General features: G+C 41.6%; 14 protein-coding genes across 14 annotated transcripts; 8 read left to right on the top strand and 6 right to left on the bottom strand.

Annotated features, from left to right (window-relative positions):
• Positions 1-174: 174 nt before the first annotated feature.
• Positions 175-384, bottom strand: DI09_35p140 (uncharacterized protein; the record flags this gene model as incomplete). Its single annotated transcript, XM_013382399.1, has 1 exon — positions 175-384. The coding sequence occupies one exon, from the start codon at positions 382-384 to the stop codon at positions 175-177; it is 210 nt and encodes a 69-aa protein (XP_013237853.1).
• A 180-nt stretch (positions 385-564) lies between these two features.
• On the top strand, positions 565-1,233 carry DI09_35p130 (uncharacterized protein; the record flags this gene model as incomplete). The annotated part of the gene is made up of 1 exon (XM_013382398.1): positions 565-1,233. One exon carries the CDS (start codon positions 565-567, stop codon positions 1,231-1,233), a length of 669 nt encoding a protein of 222 aa, XP_013237852.1.
• Positions 1,234-1,360: 127 nt separating this feature from the next.
• Positions 1,361-1,978, bottom strand: DI09_35p120 (uncharacterized protein; the record flags this gene model as incomplete). Its single annotated transcript, XM_013382397.1, has 1 exon — positions 1,361-1,978. One exon carries the CDS (start codon positions 1,976-1,978, stop codon positions 1,361-1,363), a length of 618 nt encoding a protein of 205 aa, XP_013237851.1.
• A 1,437-nt stretch (positions 1,979-3,415) lies between these two features.
• On the bottom strand, positions 3,416-3,772 carry DI09_35p110 (uncharacterized protein; the record flags this gene model as incomplete). The annotated part of the gene is made up of 1 exon (XM_013382396.1): positions 3,416-3,772. The coding sequence occupies one exon, from the start codon at positions 3,770-3,772 to the stop codon at positions 3,416-3,418; it is 357 nt and encodes a 118-aa protein (XP_013237850.1).
• A 290-nt stretch (positions 3,773-4,062) lies between these two features.
• On the bottom strand, positions 4,063-4,791 carry DI09_35p100 (uncharacterized protein; the record flags this gene model as incomplete). The annotated part of the gene is made up of 1 exon (XM_013382395.1): positions 4,063-4,791. The coding sequence occupies one exon, from the start codon at positions 4,789-4,791 to the stop codon at positions 4,063-4,065; it is 729 nt and encodes a 242-aa protein (XP_013237849.1).
• Positions 4,792-5,135: 344 nt separating this feature from the next.
• DI09_35p90 (uncharacterized protein) lies at positions 5,136-6,047 on the top strand (the record flags this gene model as incomplete). Its single annotated transcript, XM_013382425.1, has 1 exon — positions 5,136-6,047. The coding sequence occupies one exon, from the start codon at positions 5,136-5,138 to the stop codon at positions 6,045-6,047; it is 912 nt and encodes a 303-aa protein (XP_013237879.1).
• A 31-nt stretch (positions 6,048-6,078) lies between these two features.
• Positions 6,079-7,018, top strand: DI09_35p80 (zinc finger Rad18 domain-containing protein; the record flags this gene model as incomplete). The annotated part of the gene is made up of 2 exons (XM_013382424.1): positions 6,079-6,369; positions 6,395-7,018. 2 exons carry the CDS (start codon positions 6,079-6,081, stop codon positions 7,016-7,018), a joined length of 915 nt encoding a protein of 304 aa, XP_013237878.1.
• Positions 7,019-7,174: 156 nt separating this feature from the next.
• On the top strand, positions 7,175-7,798 carry DI09_35p70 (uncharacterized protein; the record flags this gene model as incomplete). The annotated part of the gene is made up of 1 exon (XM_013382423.1): positions 7,175-7,798. One exon carries the CDS (start codon positions 7,175-7,177, stop codon positions 7,796-7,798), a length of 624 nt encoding a protein of 207 aa, XP_013237877.1.
• A 51-nt stretch (positions 7,799-7,849) lies between these two features.
• DI09_35p50 (uncharacterized protein) lies at positions 7,850-9,058 on the bottom strand (the record flags this gene model as incomplete). The annotated part of the gene is made up of 1 exon (XM_013382421.1): positions 7,850-9,058. One exon carries the CDS (start codon positions 9,056-9,058, stop codon positions 7,850-7,852), a length of 1,209 nt encoding a protein of 402 aa, XP_013237875.1.
• On the top strand, positions 8,628-8,903 carry DI09_35p60 (uncharacterized protein; the record flags this gene model as incomplete). Its single annotated transcript, XM_013382422.1, has 1 exon — positions 8,628-8,903. One exon carries the CDS (start codon positions 8,628-8,630, stop codon positions 8,901-8,903), a length of 276 nt encoding a protein of 91 aa, XP_013237876.1.
• A 453-nt stretch (positions 9,059-9,511) lies between the features above and the next one.
• DI09_35p40 (uncharacterized protein) lies at positions 9,512-11,249 on the top strand (the record flags this gene model as incomplete). The annotated part of the gene is made up of 4 exons (XM_013382420.1): positions 9,512-9,616; positions 9,659-9,852; positions 10,028-10,117; positions 10,172-11,249. 4 exons carry the CDS (start codon positions 9,512-9,514, stop codon positions 11,247-11,249), a joined length of 1,467 nt encoding a protein of 488 aa, XP_013237874.1.
• A 168-nt stretch (positions 11,250-11,417) lies between these two features.
• DI09_35p30 (uncharacterized protein) lies at positions 11,418-12,278 on the bottom strand (the record flags this gene model as incomplete). The annotated part of the gene is made up of 1 exon (XM_013382419.1): positions 11,418-12,278. One exon carries the CDS (start codon positions 12,276-12,278, stop codon positions 11,418-11,420), a length of 861 nt encoding a protein of 286 aa, XP_013237873.1.
• Positions 12,279-12,335: 57 nt separating this feature from the next.
• On the top strand, positions 12,336-13,347 carry DI09_35p20 (putative RNA-binding protein; the record flags this gene model as incomplete). Its single annotated transcript, XM_013382418.1, has 3 exons — positions 12,336-12,938; positions 12,964-13,163; positions 13,284-13,347. 3 exons carry the CDS (start codon positions 12,336-12,338, stop codon positions 13,345-13,347), a joined length of 867 nt encoding a protein of 288 aa, XP_013237872.1.
• Positions 13,348-13,626: 279 nt separating this feature from the next.
• Positions 13,627-14,234, top strand: DI09_35p10 (uncharacterized protein; the record flags this gene model as incomplete). The annotated part of the gene is made up of 1 exon (XM_013382417.1): positions 13,627-14,234. A coding segment is annotated over one exon (608 nt), but the record flags the coding sequence as incomplete, so codon positions are not given.

Raw genomic sequence — 14,234 nt, 5'->3', positions numbered from 1 at the left:
CAGCATTTTTTTTGACTCGAGAATTCGCTGTGGCGAACTTGCCCCATCGATCACCCATACAAGTCCATCGGTCATTTCATAGTAATTCCGCCAGAATGGGCGCAAAGAGACCTGGCCCCCAATGTCCCAGATGTGCACCTGATACCTATTGTGCAAGGGAAGCCAAATAAACACCTACTGGTCATCAAAAAATGGCACAGTGCGGATTTGGAATCCCAATGTCGGCGAGACGTCAAGTGGATCCTCGTGAATGAGAGAGTTAAGGATAGTAGACTTTCCAGACGCATCAAGACCCCTAGATGTTAATATCGAGGCATACAATAAGAGTAACCGCATTTCCCGCTCCTTGAGCTTGATTTTGCGGACAAGGGTGAGAAAAGCCATTGGTTTTTCTAAAAAATTTCGCACAAACAACCCAACATCGCCAAAATCCAACCTATCTCAGAATCGAAACTTGTATATGTATACCAAGGTCGTGGAACATGTGTTAACTCATTTTCTGAGATTTGTGATTTTTTTGGGCTCGTGCTGAAACTGCTCCATCCCAAAGTCGATTATCTAATTATGCCTCTTACCACTGCGGAGATGAATTCTAATGAACACTGGTACAACTCATCGTCAACGTCTTTCTTTATTATACCTGGAGGACGCGATCAACCATTCGTGCAGGATTTTAGCGGTCGAAATCTTGATAACCTCAAAAAATATCTTACGACTGGTGGAATTTATATTGGGATATGCGCAGGCGCATATGTGGCCTCATCTTTTATTCGTTTTGAAGAGGGAAATAGCCCATACGAAGTTATCGGTCCAAGATGGAATTTGGTACCATGTGTCGCTGTTGGATCTCTGTTTCCAGGCACATTTCATTACAATTATCCTATGGTTGGTGATGAAATATCGGCAGAGCGCTCCGAACAGCAAGTAAAGGTTCCTACCGCAATTAGGTTGGATCATGAAATGCCGTCTCTTTATTGCACGGATACTGTTAGCATTTGGTCGGATTTGGGATTCTTAGCCCATTATAATGGTGGGCCTCATTTCCAGGATATTCGTTTCCCCTGCCATATACACGCTTGGTACGACATGGCTGGCGAGATGCTGCCTGCTGTTGTCTCTTCAACATATGGCCAAGGATCGGTTTTTCTTTTTGGATTTCATATTGAGAACAGAGCACCAATCTCAGACTTGAATTTAAGGGTGGCTTTTTGCCGCTCCATGCTGCTCAAATGAACCTTATTTATTATTTTTTCTCTCTAGCTCTTTGGCTAAGGCATCAGGGAAGGAGAATTGGGTCACTTTTTTCTGGACATTCTCCTTTAGTGGTATGTCTTTATACTCTTCTGCATGTTTCTATTCGTTAGCAAGACGATAAAAATACCATGGCCGCCTCCTTTAGTCTATAAATCGTGTCTCTCAAGAATTTTCTATTTTGCTCCTGAAACGGAAATCGATCTGCCTTGATGGTTACCATATTTGTAAACGGGCTGTATCTATGACCACAAAGCAGCCGGACAGCGTGGACAGCATTCCGATTTTCAGGAAATAAGTTATCTGGATTGAAGGAGAGAGTTACCACTCTGTTGACCCCAAGAGCTGCATTAGGGACCCCTTGTACGACAGCAATGTGGCGCTGAAAACATAGCTGCGCCTCTTGTGCTCGCTGCCATTTCATCTCATTGCTTCCAATGGAATAAAGCTCACTCGAGTCGATTTCTAACTGCCTGCGCATTCTGAGATTCGTCCATAGGGATAATCGATGTTTCATTGCACAAATGTTGGAATAGACTGCTTCAAAGGGGGTTGCAAATGACGGAATGCGTAGCATATACATATCAAGCGGCTTTGAGGGAAGAGCGCTAGCTGCAGGTTCGGCTGAACATCCAGATGTGGATGTAGAGAAATACCTATTCGTCCATGAAAGTCCATTCATGAATCTATTTGTACGAAGCAACATCCCATTCCTATTTGTAGCCATGACAGAATTGAAAATTTATAAATTAAAATTATTCAACTTGGCCAGAGGATGGTTTTACATAGGAGGACAGAACGGCGCTTAGCTCATGGTCCATTGCGATCTTTTTAGCGTTTGTCTGACCGGCATTTATATTTGCGATTTCAAAGCCAAATACGGGAGTGTTTTTTGCGGTATTTCTGTGCAGTAATGAATCCATGGGCTTCAAAAAAGAGGGAAGTTCGTATTTTGGGGACAGCAAATCGCTTTGCTTGGCGTATACAACCGTTAATTTCAACCCAACAATCCCCTGATTCGTCCTTATTTGGCAAGAGGCCTTTTCAAAGACCAGCCCGCCTTTGCCTTTTCTGCCAAACACAGAGTTTATCGAAGTCCGTCCAACGGATTTTTGAAATGTGCTTGAAAGTGCACCGCCAATTCTCACTCCCTTTAGCTTTACGGAGACACCTAGCAAAGAGCGGCCTGATCCCGAATTGCCGGCATTGGTGCTTTCATCGCCAAATTCTCCGGACATCAAGCCATTGCACAGATGCGAGACCTGTGCGTTTGAACGCTGGATTGTATCATTCAGGAAGGATGAGCTGGCGCTTGAGGACGCGTTTTCCCTTAATAGATCTGCACTTGAGGCTGTTCGAGGGAAAATAGACGAGCAGACGACATCCGTTTTAAACTGCATTGCTTGAAGGATATTCAACAAACTCATCTGCTTCGAATATTGCGTTCGTGAATGAAAATCTGCGCTCCGATAAAGCGCTTGCAAGCTATCGGAGGATGGAAATAAATTTAATGTCTTTTTAAGATAGTTTCTTTTGACAAGATCCAGCTTTAGACGAGTCCTGATTTCTTCAAGTGTGTCAAAGACGGCTGTCCTTCGTGGTTCGGGCCAGTGATTTGTATTCCAGATCTTATTCTTTGGGTGCAATATTCCCTCTATCCGTTTCATGTGATTGTTTGAAAAGTGATTGTTTCTAATGGCGTAATTTTTTATCATCGAGCAAAATAGGGTTGCAGAAGAAATTGGATTGATTACGCTTTTTGGATGGAAGTGGAGGTTAGAGCCTGCTATTCTGGAGGCTACCAAGCCCATGATCTCATTTTGATATTGAAACTGAACATTTCTTGAAAGTCTTTCACGGAGCAGAGACGTTTTTTTACTCGAAAGAGGTAATCGCATTAAATGGTGGCTAATTGTATAAAAAAACTCCACGACCCACGGGACTTGAACCCGCAGCCTTTGGATCCGGATTCCAATGCGCTTCCATTGCGCCAAGGCCGTAGCTAGAAAAGTTCTAATAGTTAATATACAAACATATAGTAAAGTTATCACGACCGGAATGCTAAATTTGAACTTGAACTCTTTTTTGGCAAGTTGATTAATATTTGAATGCCATTTTATTTGCTGCGAGAATGTAGAAGTGATGGCCAAGACACTAAATCTAGCTATTTTGAAAAGCAAGAAGTATCGATGGCTTGCGGATATTCTATCAAGAACCTTTTCAGCTCTTTTTTTTGCAATTCTAAATTAGGTGTGAGATTGTCATAAACGTCACAGAATAATGCATCGATGTTTGGTTTTTTCTTTGACTCTGCTAGTTTTAAGCAGTGCAATAATTCTTTTTTTGTGTCTTTTTTTAGAGCCTCCGTGTCAAGATGCTCAAAAGCTAGATCATACCATTTGCTAAACTTGAGAATAGGGTCAGTATCTTCTTGCTCCCAATCTTTAACCTCTTCTTTTGATCTATATAGCGTAAAGTCGTCAGAAGTAGAGTGGTGCCCAACTCTTGCAATTAGTGTCATTAGATAGCTTGCCTGCCTACCGATATGTGATGAGCTCTATTAAAACGGGTAAAGATGTTTCGATTGCATATGTTCTTGCTTCCGAGCATACATGGAAAACGGCCAAGGCGTCGGTCCCATCAACTCTAAAGCTTTTAATGCCATATCCAATTCCTCTTGAGACAATCCCATCGCCCCTATATTGGTCACAAAGAGGCGTCGAGATAGCATATCCGTTATTTCTGCTACTAATTAATGCCATTGGCGATACCAAAAAAACAAAACTGGACACTGAAGCGTTGCGGCGAAATTCAGTGCAGAATGGAAATCCCCTTCGCTTGCGCTTGCTTCGCCAAAATAGCAGGCTGATATTGTTTCTTGCCGATATAAAATTCACAATTACTTGTTCCGTTCATTTTCAGCGAATATGCCGATCCAACAGCATGAGGAAGTTGGGTGGCAAGCACGGAGGAAACCGTATGGATATTGTGTGTTATCGATCCATAGTGAAGAGGCATTTGTCGGCCTTTTCCCGAATCTGCTTCGTTTGAAAATAGCTGATCAGCAAGGTTTTGAAGAGAAAATCCCCTGTACAAAAAAGATGCCTGCTCCCTATATTGCGTGAAAATTACGTCCTCATCTGCTAAAGCAGCGGTCGACGCAACAATGGCAGCCTCTTCGCCAAGAGAGGTCATGTAAAACGCGATTTTTCCTTGCCTCTGTAAGTTGTACAAAATAGAATCTAAAACCCTATTTTTTATCATTGTGACAAGTATTTGACGCGCAACGTTTTTGGATATATAGTGTGGAATCGTTTCGAGAGGCAATACCCGATAGGCAGGAACTACTTTGTATTCGGGATCTGAAGGGTCAAATGTTGGTTTAAGGCGATTGGTGTAGGGAATTTTGTCGTGAGGAAATTTAGCAAATTGTCCATAGTTTCTTTCAAATTGTCCATAGTTTCTTTCAAATTGTCCATAGTTTCTTGTAAACTGTCCATATTTTCTTGTAAACTGTCGTGTGCTGCATGAAAATCGCATTTCAGATGGAATCTTCGATGCCTCGAGCTTGGTGCGTGAAGTTTGTAAAAGTTATGCCAAATATCAATATCAACCCAATTCCGGAAATTGCTTGCTAAACATTAAATTTTGTTCCAATTGGCTGATGCCAAATCACGAATGGTGGTGGTTTTTTGTGAAGGCCGTGTCATGTTATGATCTTTTAAAGTGTAACGCCGAAATGCAATTAAAATTTGGACACTCGCATTTCAATTGGACATTTTTTCAGGCACTCAAATGTTTCTACTGGAAACTCGCTTGAAACGCCACCTCAACAATCCATACTTATGATGGAATAACTCACAGCCATGTGCATCTGCATAAACATGTATCTATCTTTTCTTATATTTTTTTCGCTTCTTGTAGCATGTAAATCGGCGAGTGTTTACGATGCTACGTTGTCGGTTGATTCCTCTAGCGGATGCCCCCTTATATCACCTGTGCTTTCAAACAAGGCCCCGTCGGTTTGTGAATGTGAAAATTCAATCGCTCCAAAGAAAGCGGAAGAACCCATCAAAGAAGATAAACGGTGTTTTGAGCCGCAACAACGACCGCAACAGCCATTAAGGCTTCTCACAATGGTTTCGCGTATTCCACTACCTACGCAACCTTCTAATTGCTCTTTGGAACCAAATAAAGTTCAGTCAGAAACCCCAACTCAACAATGCGTTTCCGTGGCCCCGCCCCCTGCTGTTGAGCCTTCGCCTTCGGTGGCCTGTGAAGCGCCAGCTATACCCCAGAAAATCGTGCAAAAATCATGTGCTTGTGTCTCTGTGGTCCCGGAACCAGTGCAAACAACTTGCTGTACCAAGGGAAAGGTATTTCTGCGTCGTGGGCAGACGGGAAAGATCATTACAAAGGCCAACCACATTGCACCGATTGAAAGAGTTTCTGTTGTTTATGAGGTTGCCACACTGGCTGTCCCAACCACGTTTAGTGTTGTTCGTACAGATTATGTTCCGTTGACGCAAACCAAAACCAACGTTCAAACCTTTGCTTGGACAACGTTTGTGGTTGATGAGGAAGTGGGATGTCCCCTACCCCCTTCGACTTGCCCCAAACCAACAGCTTCAATATACCCAGCTGCCAATCTCCCGAGCTTTTCTTCTGTTTCGTCCTCTATCAAGGATGTCAAGGAATGTCAGTTGGCTACCCTGTGCAAAAAGAGGAAATCAAGAGCAGCTCAAACGACTACGGTGTCAAGTGACATTATCGACGACGACACAAGTTTTAATTAATTCAATGGTTACCAAATTTTAAATAAAATCGATGAACAAAACCGTGCTTGCCTCTTCCAATAATGACAAGGATTTCTTCAAGCATTCCCCTAGAAATGAGGTACATCCCGATGCATTTCCATCGATTTACGATCTTTTTCTCGAATACAACGGATTGTATTTTGAAGGGAAACTAAGCTCTGTCACGGTAAAATGGTCCTCGAAAATGACACTGTGTGCAGGCTTATGTTGCTACCACAGACGGACAGGATCTTGCACAATTAAGCTATCTGAGCCTATTTTGAAATTTAGGCCAGTGGAAGACCTAAAAGATACCCTGTTGGTATGAGAAAACACTTAATTTTTAGCACGAAATGATTCACGCCTACTTATTTGTTGCTGCTCGATCTACAGATAGAGACGGACATGGCCCGGATTTCCAAGCTCTTATGAGGGCCATTAATGTTGCGGCAAATTCAAATATTACCGTGTATCACTCTTTCCATGGAGAGGTAAATTACTACAAAAGGCACATTTGGCGATGCTCTGGCATATGCAGGGAAAGGCCTCCATTTTATGGATGGGTAAGGCGAGCGATGAATAGAGAACCTCAAAAAGCCGATTCTTGGTTCAAAAGCCATCTTGAAGCTTGTGGAGGCACCTTTGTAAAGATTTCTGAGCCATTTAAACCCGCTAAATCAAATGCAAAAGAAAGAAAACACAACAAAATTGTCCCTTATTTTCCTGGTCGTATTTTGGGAAGCAACGGTAAAATGCCCGTCTTTAGGGAACGGCAATTACGGACTCTCAATGACAGTGCCTCGAAGCCCTTCATAGTAGCGGAAGATGAGACCAAAGGGAAAGCCGGTATCTTTGATGGTCAAAGTGTCACAGATGGTCAGGCGAAAAGACCCCAAACTCTTGATCTTCAAAAAGCCAACATTGGATCGCAAAAAAATCCTTTCGTCATTTCGGATGCAGAGTCAGATTGATAGGATTTTCAAATTTTGATCAGCAATATTTTGGATTTTGGATTTGATCTGCATCAATGCCTCTTATTGATTTGATTTTCTGCGGCATCGGAGTTTATCGATGCGGTACATGAATGCCATATTTGGTAGCGAATTTTAATGCTTCTAATGACTGTCATGAGGGCCTTTGTCATTGTTTTGGCGATTGGTTTGTCGGCCTTTTTTTCTTTTAATATCACCAACGCCATTCCTCAAACGATTAAAAGAAAGCAGAATTTGAGAATATCTGATGGCGAAAATCGTTTCTTGTTCTATGTATCACCTCCGCAGGCCACTGTGGCAGATCATCTTGGTTGCAATGACTACGTCATGATTACTTGGAACCTGATAGGCTATTTTCCGCTGTCCGAAATAGGCCAAATCTCATATTATGAGGTATTTATCGCACCAAAGCGCGAGCTTTCTGATTCTTCGGCCTGGAAATTAATTTTACCGCGTTTCCCAATAATTATTGAAGAGCTTCCAGGAGATACGCAACGTAAATCTGATCAAACCGACGATGATGATAGTGTGAACGCAGCAAACATATATTTCCTATTCCGAGATAAAATTGCGTTTTACCCCTGGTCTGATACATCATTACTGGCGGTCGAGTCTCCTCTGGTTGTCCTTGTAAAGATACATTTAAATTCATCTGATGATGGAGATTACAGTAACAACTTTGGAGACAGCTCCATTGTTGGAATTTCAGATGCATTCTCCTTTCCCAACTGCTTTGTAGATCCAAATGTAATGCCCTAGCCCCAATAGATGATTCCCCTCCTTATTGGAAATAAATAAATCTCATCGGTATTATATTTGTATGCTGCACTTTTTTGTGCCACTGTGCCGCTTTTCCTTGGTCTGGAGCATCACAGCAAGGGCAAAGAAGGCTAAAAGAGTTTCCCATGATAACAGCAACAAAAATGGATTTAACGCGGAAGATGCGCCCACCCATTTGGCAAGTTGGGAGTTTAGAATGATGCCAAATGCACCAAAAAACCCGTATGCTCCAGATACGGCGCCCCTAAGCTCCTTAGGGGAATGTCTAGATGCTAGGGCCATCCCTGAAACGATCAACCCAATCTGGCCAGCGCCTTTGAGAAACATTACGCCGATTTGCGAGTTTGAAGTTGGATTTTGAGCAAAGAAAACCATCAGAAAATCACCGATGGACCCCAACATTGCGGCAATAAGTGTTGCCGCAGCTGGAGAAATTCGCGATGAAATAATTCCAAAAATAGGGGCCATTAAAAGGGAAGTTCCTTGCAAGGTCCCATTTAGCCGAATCACGACAGACTTGCTGGAATTTGGTCCCGGCGACTGAGAAAGGTATGAAGAAACCCAGGATTCAAGAAGCGTCGTATTTATCATTGAGACCGAGCGAGATACAATTGAATTCAAGTATGAGAGGAAAATATTCTTGTCGCTCTTACTGGCTCTCAAGGTTACACAAATTATTTCTCTTATTCCAAGCCGCTTCGCCTGAGAAAGAGTGCACGATGAAGGCAAGGAACAATCAGAAAAAAAGCAAAAGATCAAAATAGACAACAACCCAAGAAACATTGCTAATGCAAAATAGCCGATTCGGATGGGAAACAAGGGGAAAAAGATTGCCCCAGTCAGGCCACCAATACACGACGCTATTCCAACCAGGCCAGCAAGGCGCCCCGTGGACTCTGGCGGCGCTATATCAGAAAGAAAAGCGGTCATAAGTGAGGCGACCATTGAACAACCAATGGAAAATAGCAATCTAAATGCTAGAAGACTAGAAAAGAAAGAAAAAAAGGTGACCGGAAATATCGTTTTGGCAGCAACAGAACACAAAAGCATTGAAAGCATGATGAGCGAAAATCCAGTAGCATAAATTAATCTACGGCCAAACCTATCAGAGGTATGCCCCCAAATGCCGATCAGAATGATTGCAAGAACCTCATCATAAAAAACCAGGCTCATTGCATCAGATGGAACATCTGCATTTGCATCGAGTTCTCTAATTAAAAAAGATTGTCCCACATTCATAAAAACAAATGAGCATATAATGAACACAATCGAAAGCAAATAAACCACTAGATAGATCCAAGATATTTCGTCCCTTTTGATCGAATTGCTGGCAATCGAAATCGTACCATTCTCGATATAATTGCCGCTTTTTGCTTGATGGGGGCAATTAGCCAATCGATCGTTCATCTAAACTAAAATGTAGCTAATTAAATTGAATTTCATGCGAATGCTACTTGACATAAGCATTTGCCAATCAAAATTTTCAAATTAAAGACCAATGAAATTGACGCAGAAAATACGAATAGAAAGCATATCTACATTGTACTGGTTGGGATTCATGCCAATGGACAAAAATTGCTGCAAATATAAACAAGTGAAAATTGAGGAATAAAGCTAAAAGACATGAAATTAATAACCGCTTCCCTTTTCTGTTCTGCCGTTCTTGCTACCACCGCCTCCGCTAATACTTGCATGAATCCATGCTCCTCTCTTCTGAACTCTGGCTCTGGCTCTGGCTCTGACATCTACAATAATCAATACGACAATCGGAAAATTTGCAAGGAGGCTCCAATTGTGGTTAATCATAAAAATAATACTATTAGATTCAATTGTGAAGAGGTTTTCAAAACCACGTCCGAGAATAATGATCAGCCTACCTTCATCAGAGTGGAGCATCAACAACTTTCTCCAAAGAAGGAAAAAGTGTGTCCAAACCCATTTGTAAACCAACCTAGACCACCACATTATCAAACCATGTGTAATTTCGGCCATGATCCTTTATATAACGGTGTAGATCAAATGCATTTGAACGGGTGTAATTCCCCATATAAAAAAGTGGTGGGGCCTGTTAACTGTTACAATAACTATCCAAATGAAGAGCCCCAAACCCTAACCCAAACATTGCCAAATGATCCGCTTGTAACCGGTGACCCCTCCCCAACAGTGGGTCAATAGAGCACTAATAAAGAAAATTGAATTTAAAATCAGTTTGAAATGCAACCATCAAATCAAGGGACGCGCTGTTGTTGTTATTGCAACCGAGGATCATGAATGCATCCTTATAAATGATGCGGAGATGTAATCGAGACTTACGATGAAGTATCCCGCAAAATCACTTTTACTAATTGCAAGTTTTTCCTCATTTGCCAGAGTGGTGTATCCTCATCACAATTTCGTGGAATTTTTTGCGGACAACGACCAACTCTCAGGAAGCAAGGACGCTAGCGATAATAGCCACGCCATTGGGGAAAACTGTTTCCCGATCGCAGATTCAATTTCGCCAGCTCCGGAAAAGCCTACTGTGGATGAAATAACAAGCCCGTTTCCGCCCTCAAAGTTTCCGCCTGTACAAACGCCCCCTGTTAAGCCAGAAGAGTCGATTGAAACTCAAACAGCTAGCCTACCACTTGTTGACAATTCCAGACCCTACGTTCCATGGTGGAGGTTCTGGGATCGAGGTAGTTACAGTGTTGTTTCGACCGTCACTGTTACCCAACAAATGAGTACCCCAATCTTATCAAATTTTACAACTATTGAGCCTACCCTACAATTACCTCAACAGTCGATTGTTCCTCAAATTAAAGACATAAAAGGATCTCAATGGGTTCAACATTCAGACGCGGCTAAAACAGTAGAAATCGAAGATATCGCCATCAATTCAGCGACAAACATAATACCAACCGCCATCTGTATGACACCAAGCACGATGGAACTTTATGATGGGCAAGACAAAGATGAAAATGAATATGAAGATCAATCTTCGATCAAGTTTGCTGAACAACTTTTTGGCGGTAATTGTGAGCATGACGTCTCAGACCAAGCTTCGGTAGGCCTTGATTCTATTGATACGATCTCAGAAACAAGCTCCTCAATAAAAATGGTTTCTGGAGCAACTAACCTCGAGGTGGTATTAAACCGCATGCCAGAAGCAGAAAAAAAATTCCTCATATCTACCCTTATCAATGTATACAATTCCAAGAAACTTGCAGACTCGGATGATGTTTTGGTTTCATCAGAGCATTTTGCAAAGTTTATTTTTCTTCAATCTGGCGTCGACGATGCCTCGAAACTCCGTTCAGAGCTTCAAAGGGGAATGCTCGATATTTTAGATTCTTGTGATGATAGCAGCTCAGTCAGAGCATGGGGTTCAATTAAAGCAGCCCTGGAGCAGCTTATGGATGTCTACATTGATATTAAACGAAGAAAATAGTCTTGCTATTTTTAAATAAAATGCTCCATATATATGTATTATTGAAGTGGCCACAATCCGTTGCATAAACAGTAGCTGGGGTGGTAAAATTTTAGTTTCAGCAGGGCACGAAATTCCGTCCAAAACAAGAATTGCACAGAAAATCGAAATTTGAAGAAGCGAGGCTCATCATACTTCAGTTAAGGGGTGCACGCACATCAAGGAGATAAATTCTTGCCTCTTACTCAAAATAATTTCTTTACGATTTGCTCGTCGGTGCAAATCGAGTCTTTTTGCTTGTTGCACGGCAGCTCTTTGTGTATCAGATAGCGATTCAAGCGCACGGAGGGCCTTCATTTGCTCTTGTCGCATGTCCTCGTTGGCAGAAAACCTGTAGAAGAATACGGACTTGGTTCGAATTTCAAAGTCCTCAGAATAATGGGCATTTTGAACTGGTTTGTACTCATCTTGTACCATTGGACTCATGCTGAGGGGGATTGGAGAATTTCCATGCACATCCTGCTCATGTTTTATCCTAATGGCCTCATGACGGGGGACCATCCGCGTCCTTCCAAATTCATCAATAACTTCCTCAAGTGGATCGTCAAATGTGAGGATATGTTGAGGACCCTGAGAGTGGATTACTTCCTCGTTGTTTTCTTCTTCCCTGATTAGACGAGAAAGCAGTTTTTCTGTGTCTTCAACTGGCATTCTTGAAAAATCGACAAGAGAATCTTCCTCTAGTGGCTCGTAATCTTCATATGTCGATTTTAACAAAAGCTTGCGGTATTTTTCCGCCTTCATATTGAGAGACAACTTGATCTTTTCATTGAGAGGCTTTTCCAGTGGGGGGCCGCTTTTTTTTGGCGGTGGTATTTGAGCTTCTTCAACAGGAGATGGCGAAACTTTGGGCTTCACTGAAAAATAGAGATCCTGATTTAAATTGGCATTGGAAACTTGCTGAATGGACGCCTTTTTTTTAAAAAGCTCTGCCTTCAAATTAAGGATGGAGGATTGAGAGATAGACTTGTAGCTATTGTTGACATTCATGACCCTTAAAGTTTATTGAAAGTTAAATTGGAAATTATTTTTTGGTGAAATTAATTAATGAAAACCCCAAAGTCCACCCCTCTCACGGAGTCTATGGTTGATTCTGAACTGTGCAAGTTATTTGAAACTGGTGATGGGGAAAAGCCCAACCTTACTTGTTCGATGTCTGATTCTAAAATTCAAGAATATCTACAGGCAATCAAACCCCAGGATAATAGTGCTGTGATTGGCCCCAGTTCCGACACTCCTTCTGGCTTTACTGGTGATTCTGGGAATAATTCGGACCGATTTACTGTAAATACAATCTTTATTGCAAATGTACCATTGGCTTGCGCTCTTCATGAGTCTATGAAACAAAGATTTATTAAGCAATTGGCAGTATGGATAGGAAGCACCACCAATGCTATCGAGTCTATCAGATTCAGATGCCTACCTGTATTGTCTTCTTCTATGAAAGATGGCAAAGCACCACTTCCAAAAAAGGTTGCAATTTCAAAAAAGTTGCTCAATCCTTCGCATCAGTCCGTTATTGCATATGTGCGCTTCTTGGAGAATTGTGGGGTATTGCTTGATGACGCTGTTACAATGATAAACGGTAAGGTATTCCAAGAGATGCATTTAAGGGCAGATCATGCCTCAGAGCACGGGCTTAGCGGATCGGTAAATTTTAACACTCTCATAGTAGAAATTTGATGAATCTAAAACGCTTTTTATTGGAAATATTCCCAGGACTGCGAGCGAAGATGCATTGCGTGCAGTTTTTGAAGCAAATTCGTGTACATCTATTACCAGAATTCGACTAATAAGAGATTCCAAATCGCAAGATTGCAAGGGCGTAGGGTACATTGAATTTAAGGCATGTCATTTTTCTCAAATGGTAGGATTGTAATTCGGCAAAGTTTGTTCTTGGCTTGGTATCTTCTGCGAAGAACCCGATATTTGTGTTGGATGGCCGGTCATTAAGGGTTTCTAAATGTAAAAGTGATTCTGATAAAAAATTTAAAGACATCAAGTCCCAGCCAAAGAGGGTAGACATCAAGCTCCAACAAAAGAGGGGCAGTCAAGGTAATAGCCCTGTAAAACGAGCAAAGAAATCTGTTGATGAAATACCATCGCTTCCTTTAAAAAAATCCGAGAAAACAAAGAAAAGGCACCCTCCAGCACTAGCAAAAAGCGGATTACCAAATAGAGCAGAGAGGCGAAAGCTACTGTGCTTCCAAAGCTAAATTTAATTATTTATAAATCAGTAAATTTTGATCTTTTCCATTGGTCCCACTAATTGGTCAAATGGAATTCAACCTGTTGAATGTCACTAAAATAGGCTTGACATTGCTTTGTTGATTATCCGATGAAATCCACACATATTAACGCATCTATTGAGGCCAAAAAGCTAAAAATCAAATCAAATTTCCCATACCCTTTCGAAGAACATTCAGAGGATACATCGGAGACAGAAAAGCATGTATTTGTAGATAAAAGAGCGGTTGATAGCCGACTTGCCAAATCATATTTTAAGACCATCTCATTCTGCAAAGATCTGCAGGAGTTTATATCTCAAAAAGAACATCTTTCCGATCCACTCAACCTTTTTGGATTTAAGGAACAATGTGTTTCCTATGATTTGGATCCAGTTTACTTTCCTTCGAACAGTTCTAAATATACGTCCCTATTCTCCGACGTATACTATTTGGGGGTTCAAGAGGCCATAAATATGCCCATTGGCGTTGACAGCTATGCTGCAAAGCCCAAGTTTGTTGTAAAGATATCCTTCGAGCATGTAGATCTTTCGTTGAATACTATTGAGGCCACCTTGAAAATGCAAAGCAGTTCGTCCTTTGAGCTGTCCAAAACGGTATCCGAATGGGATGAATGTAACTTTGACATTGAAACATGGCTTTCTGGGCAAATTATTGGGAGAAAGTTTCAATTTACGCTGGATGATATTAATAATATTCA

The sequence above is a fragment of the Mitosporidium daphniae genome (genome assembly GCF_000760515.2).
Source record: "Mitosporidium daphniae strain UGP3 chromosome Unknown contig-35, whole genome shotgun sequence".
Classification (NCBI taxonomy): domain Eukaryota; kingdom Fungi; phylum Microsporidia; genus Mitosporidium; species Mitosporidium daphniae.
This window is presented reverse-complemented; position numbering and strand designations above follow the sequence as displayed.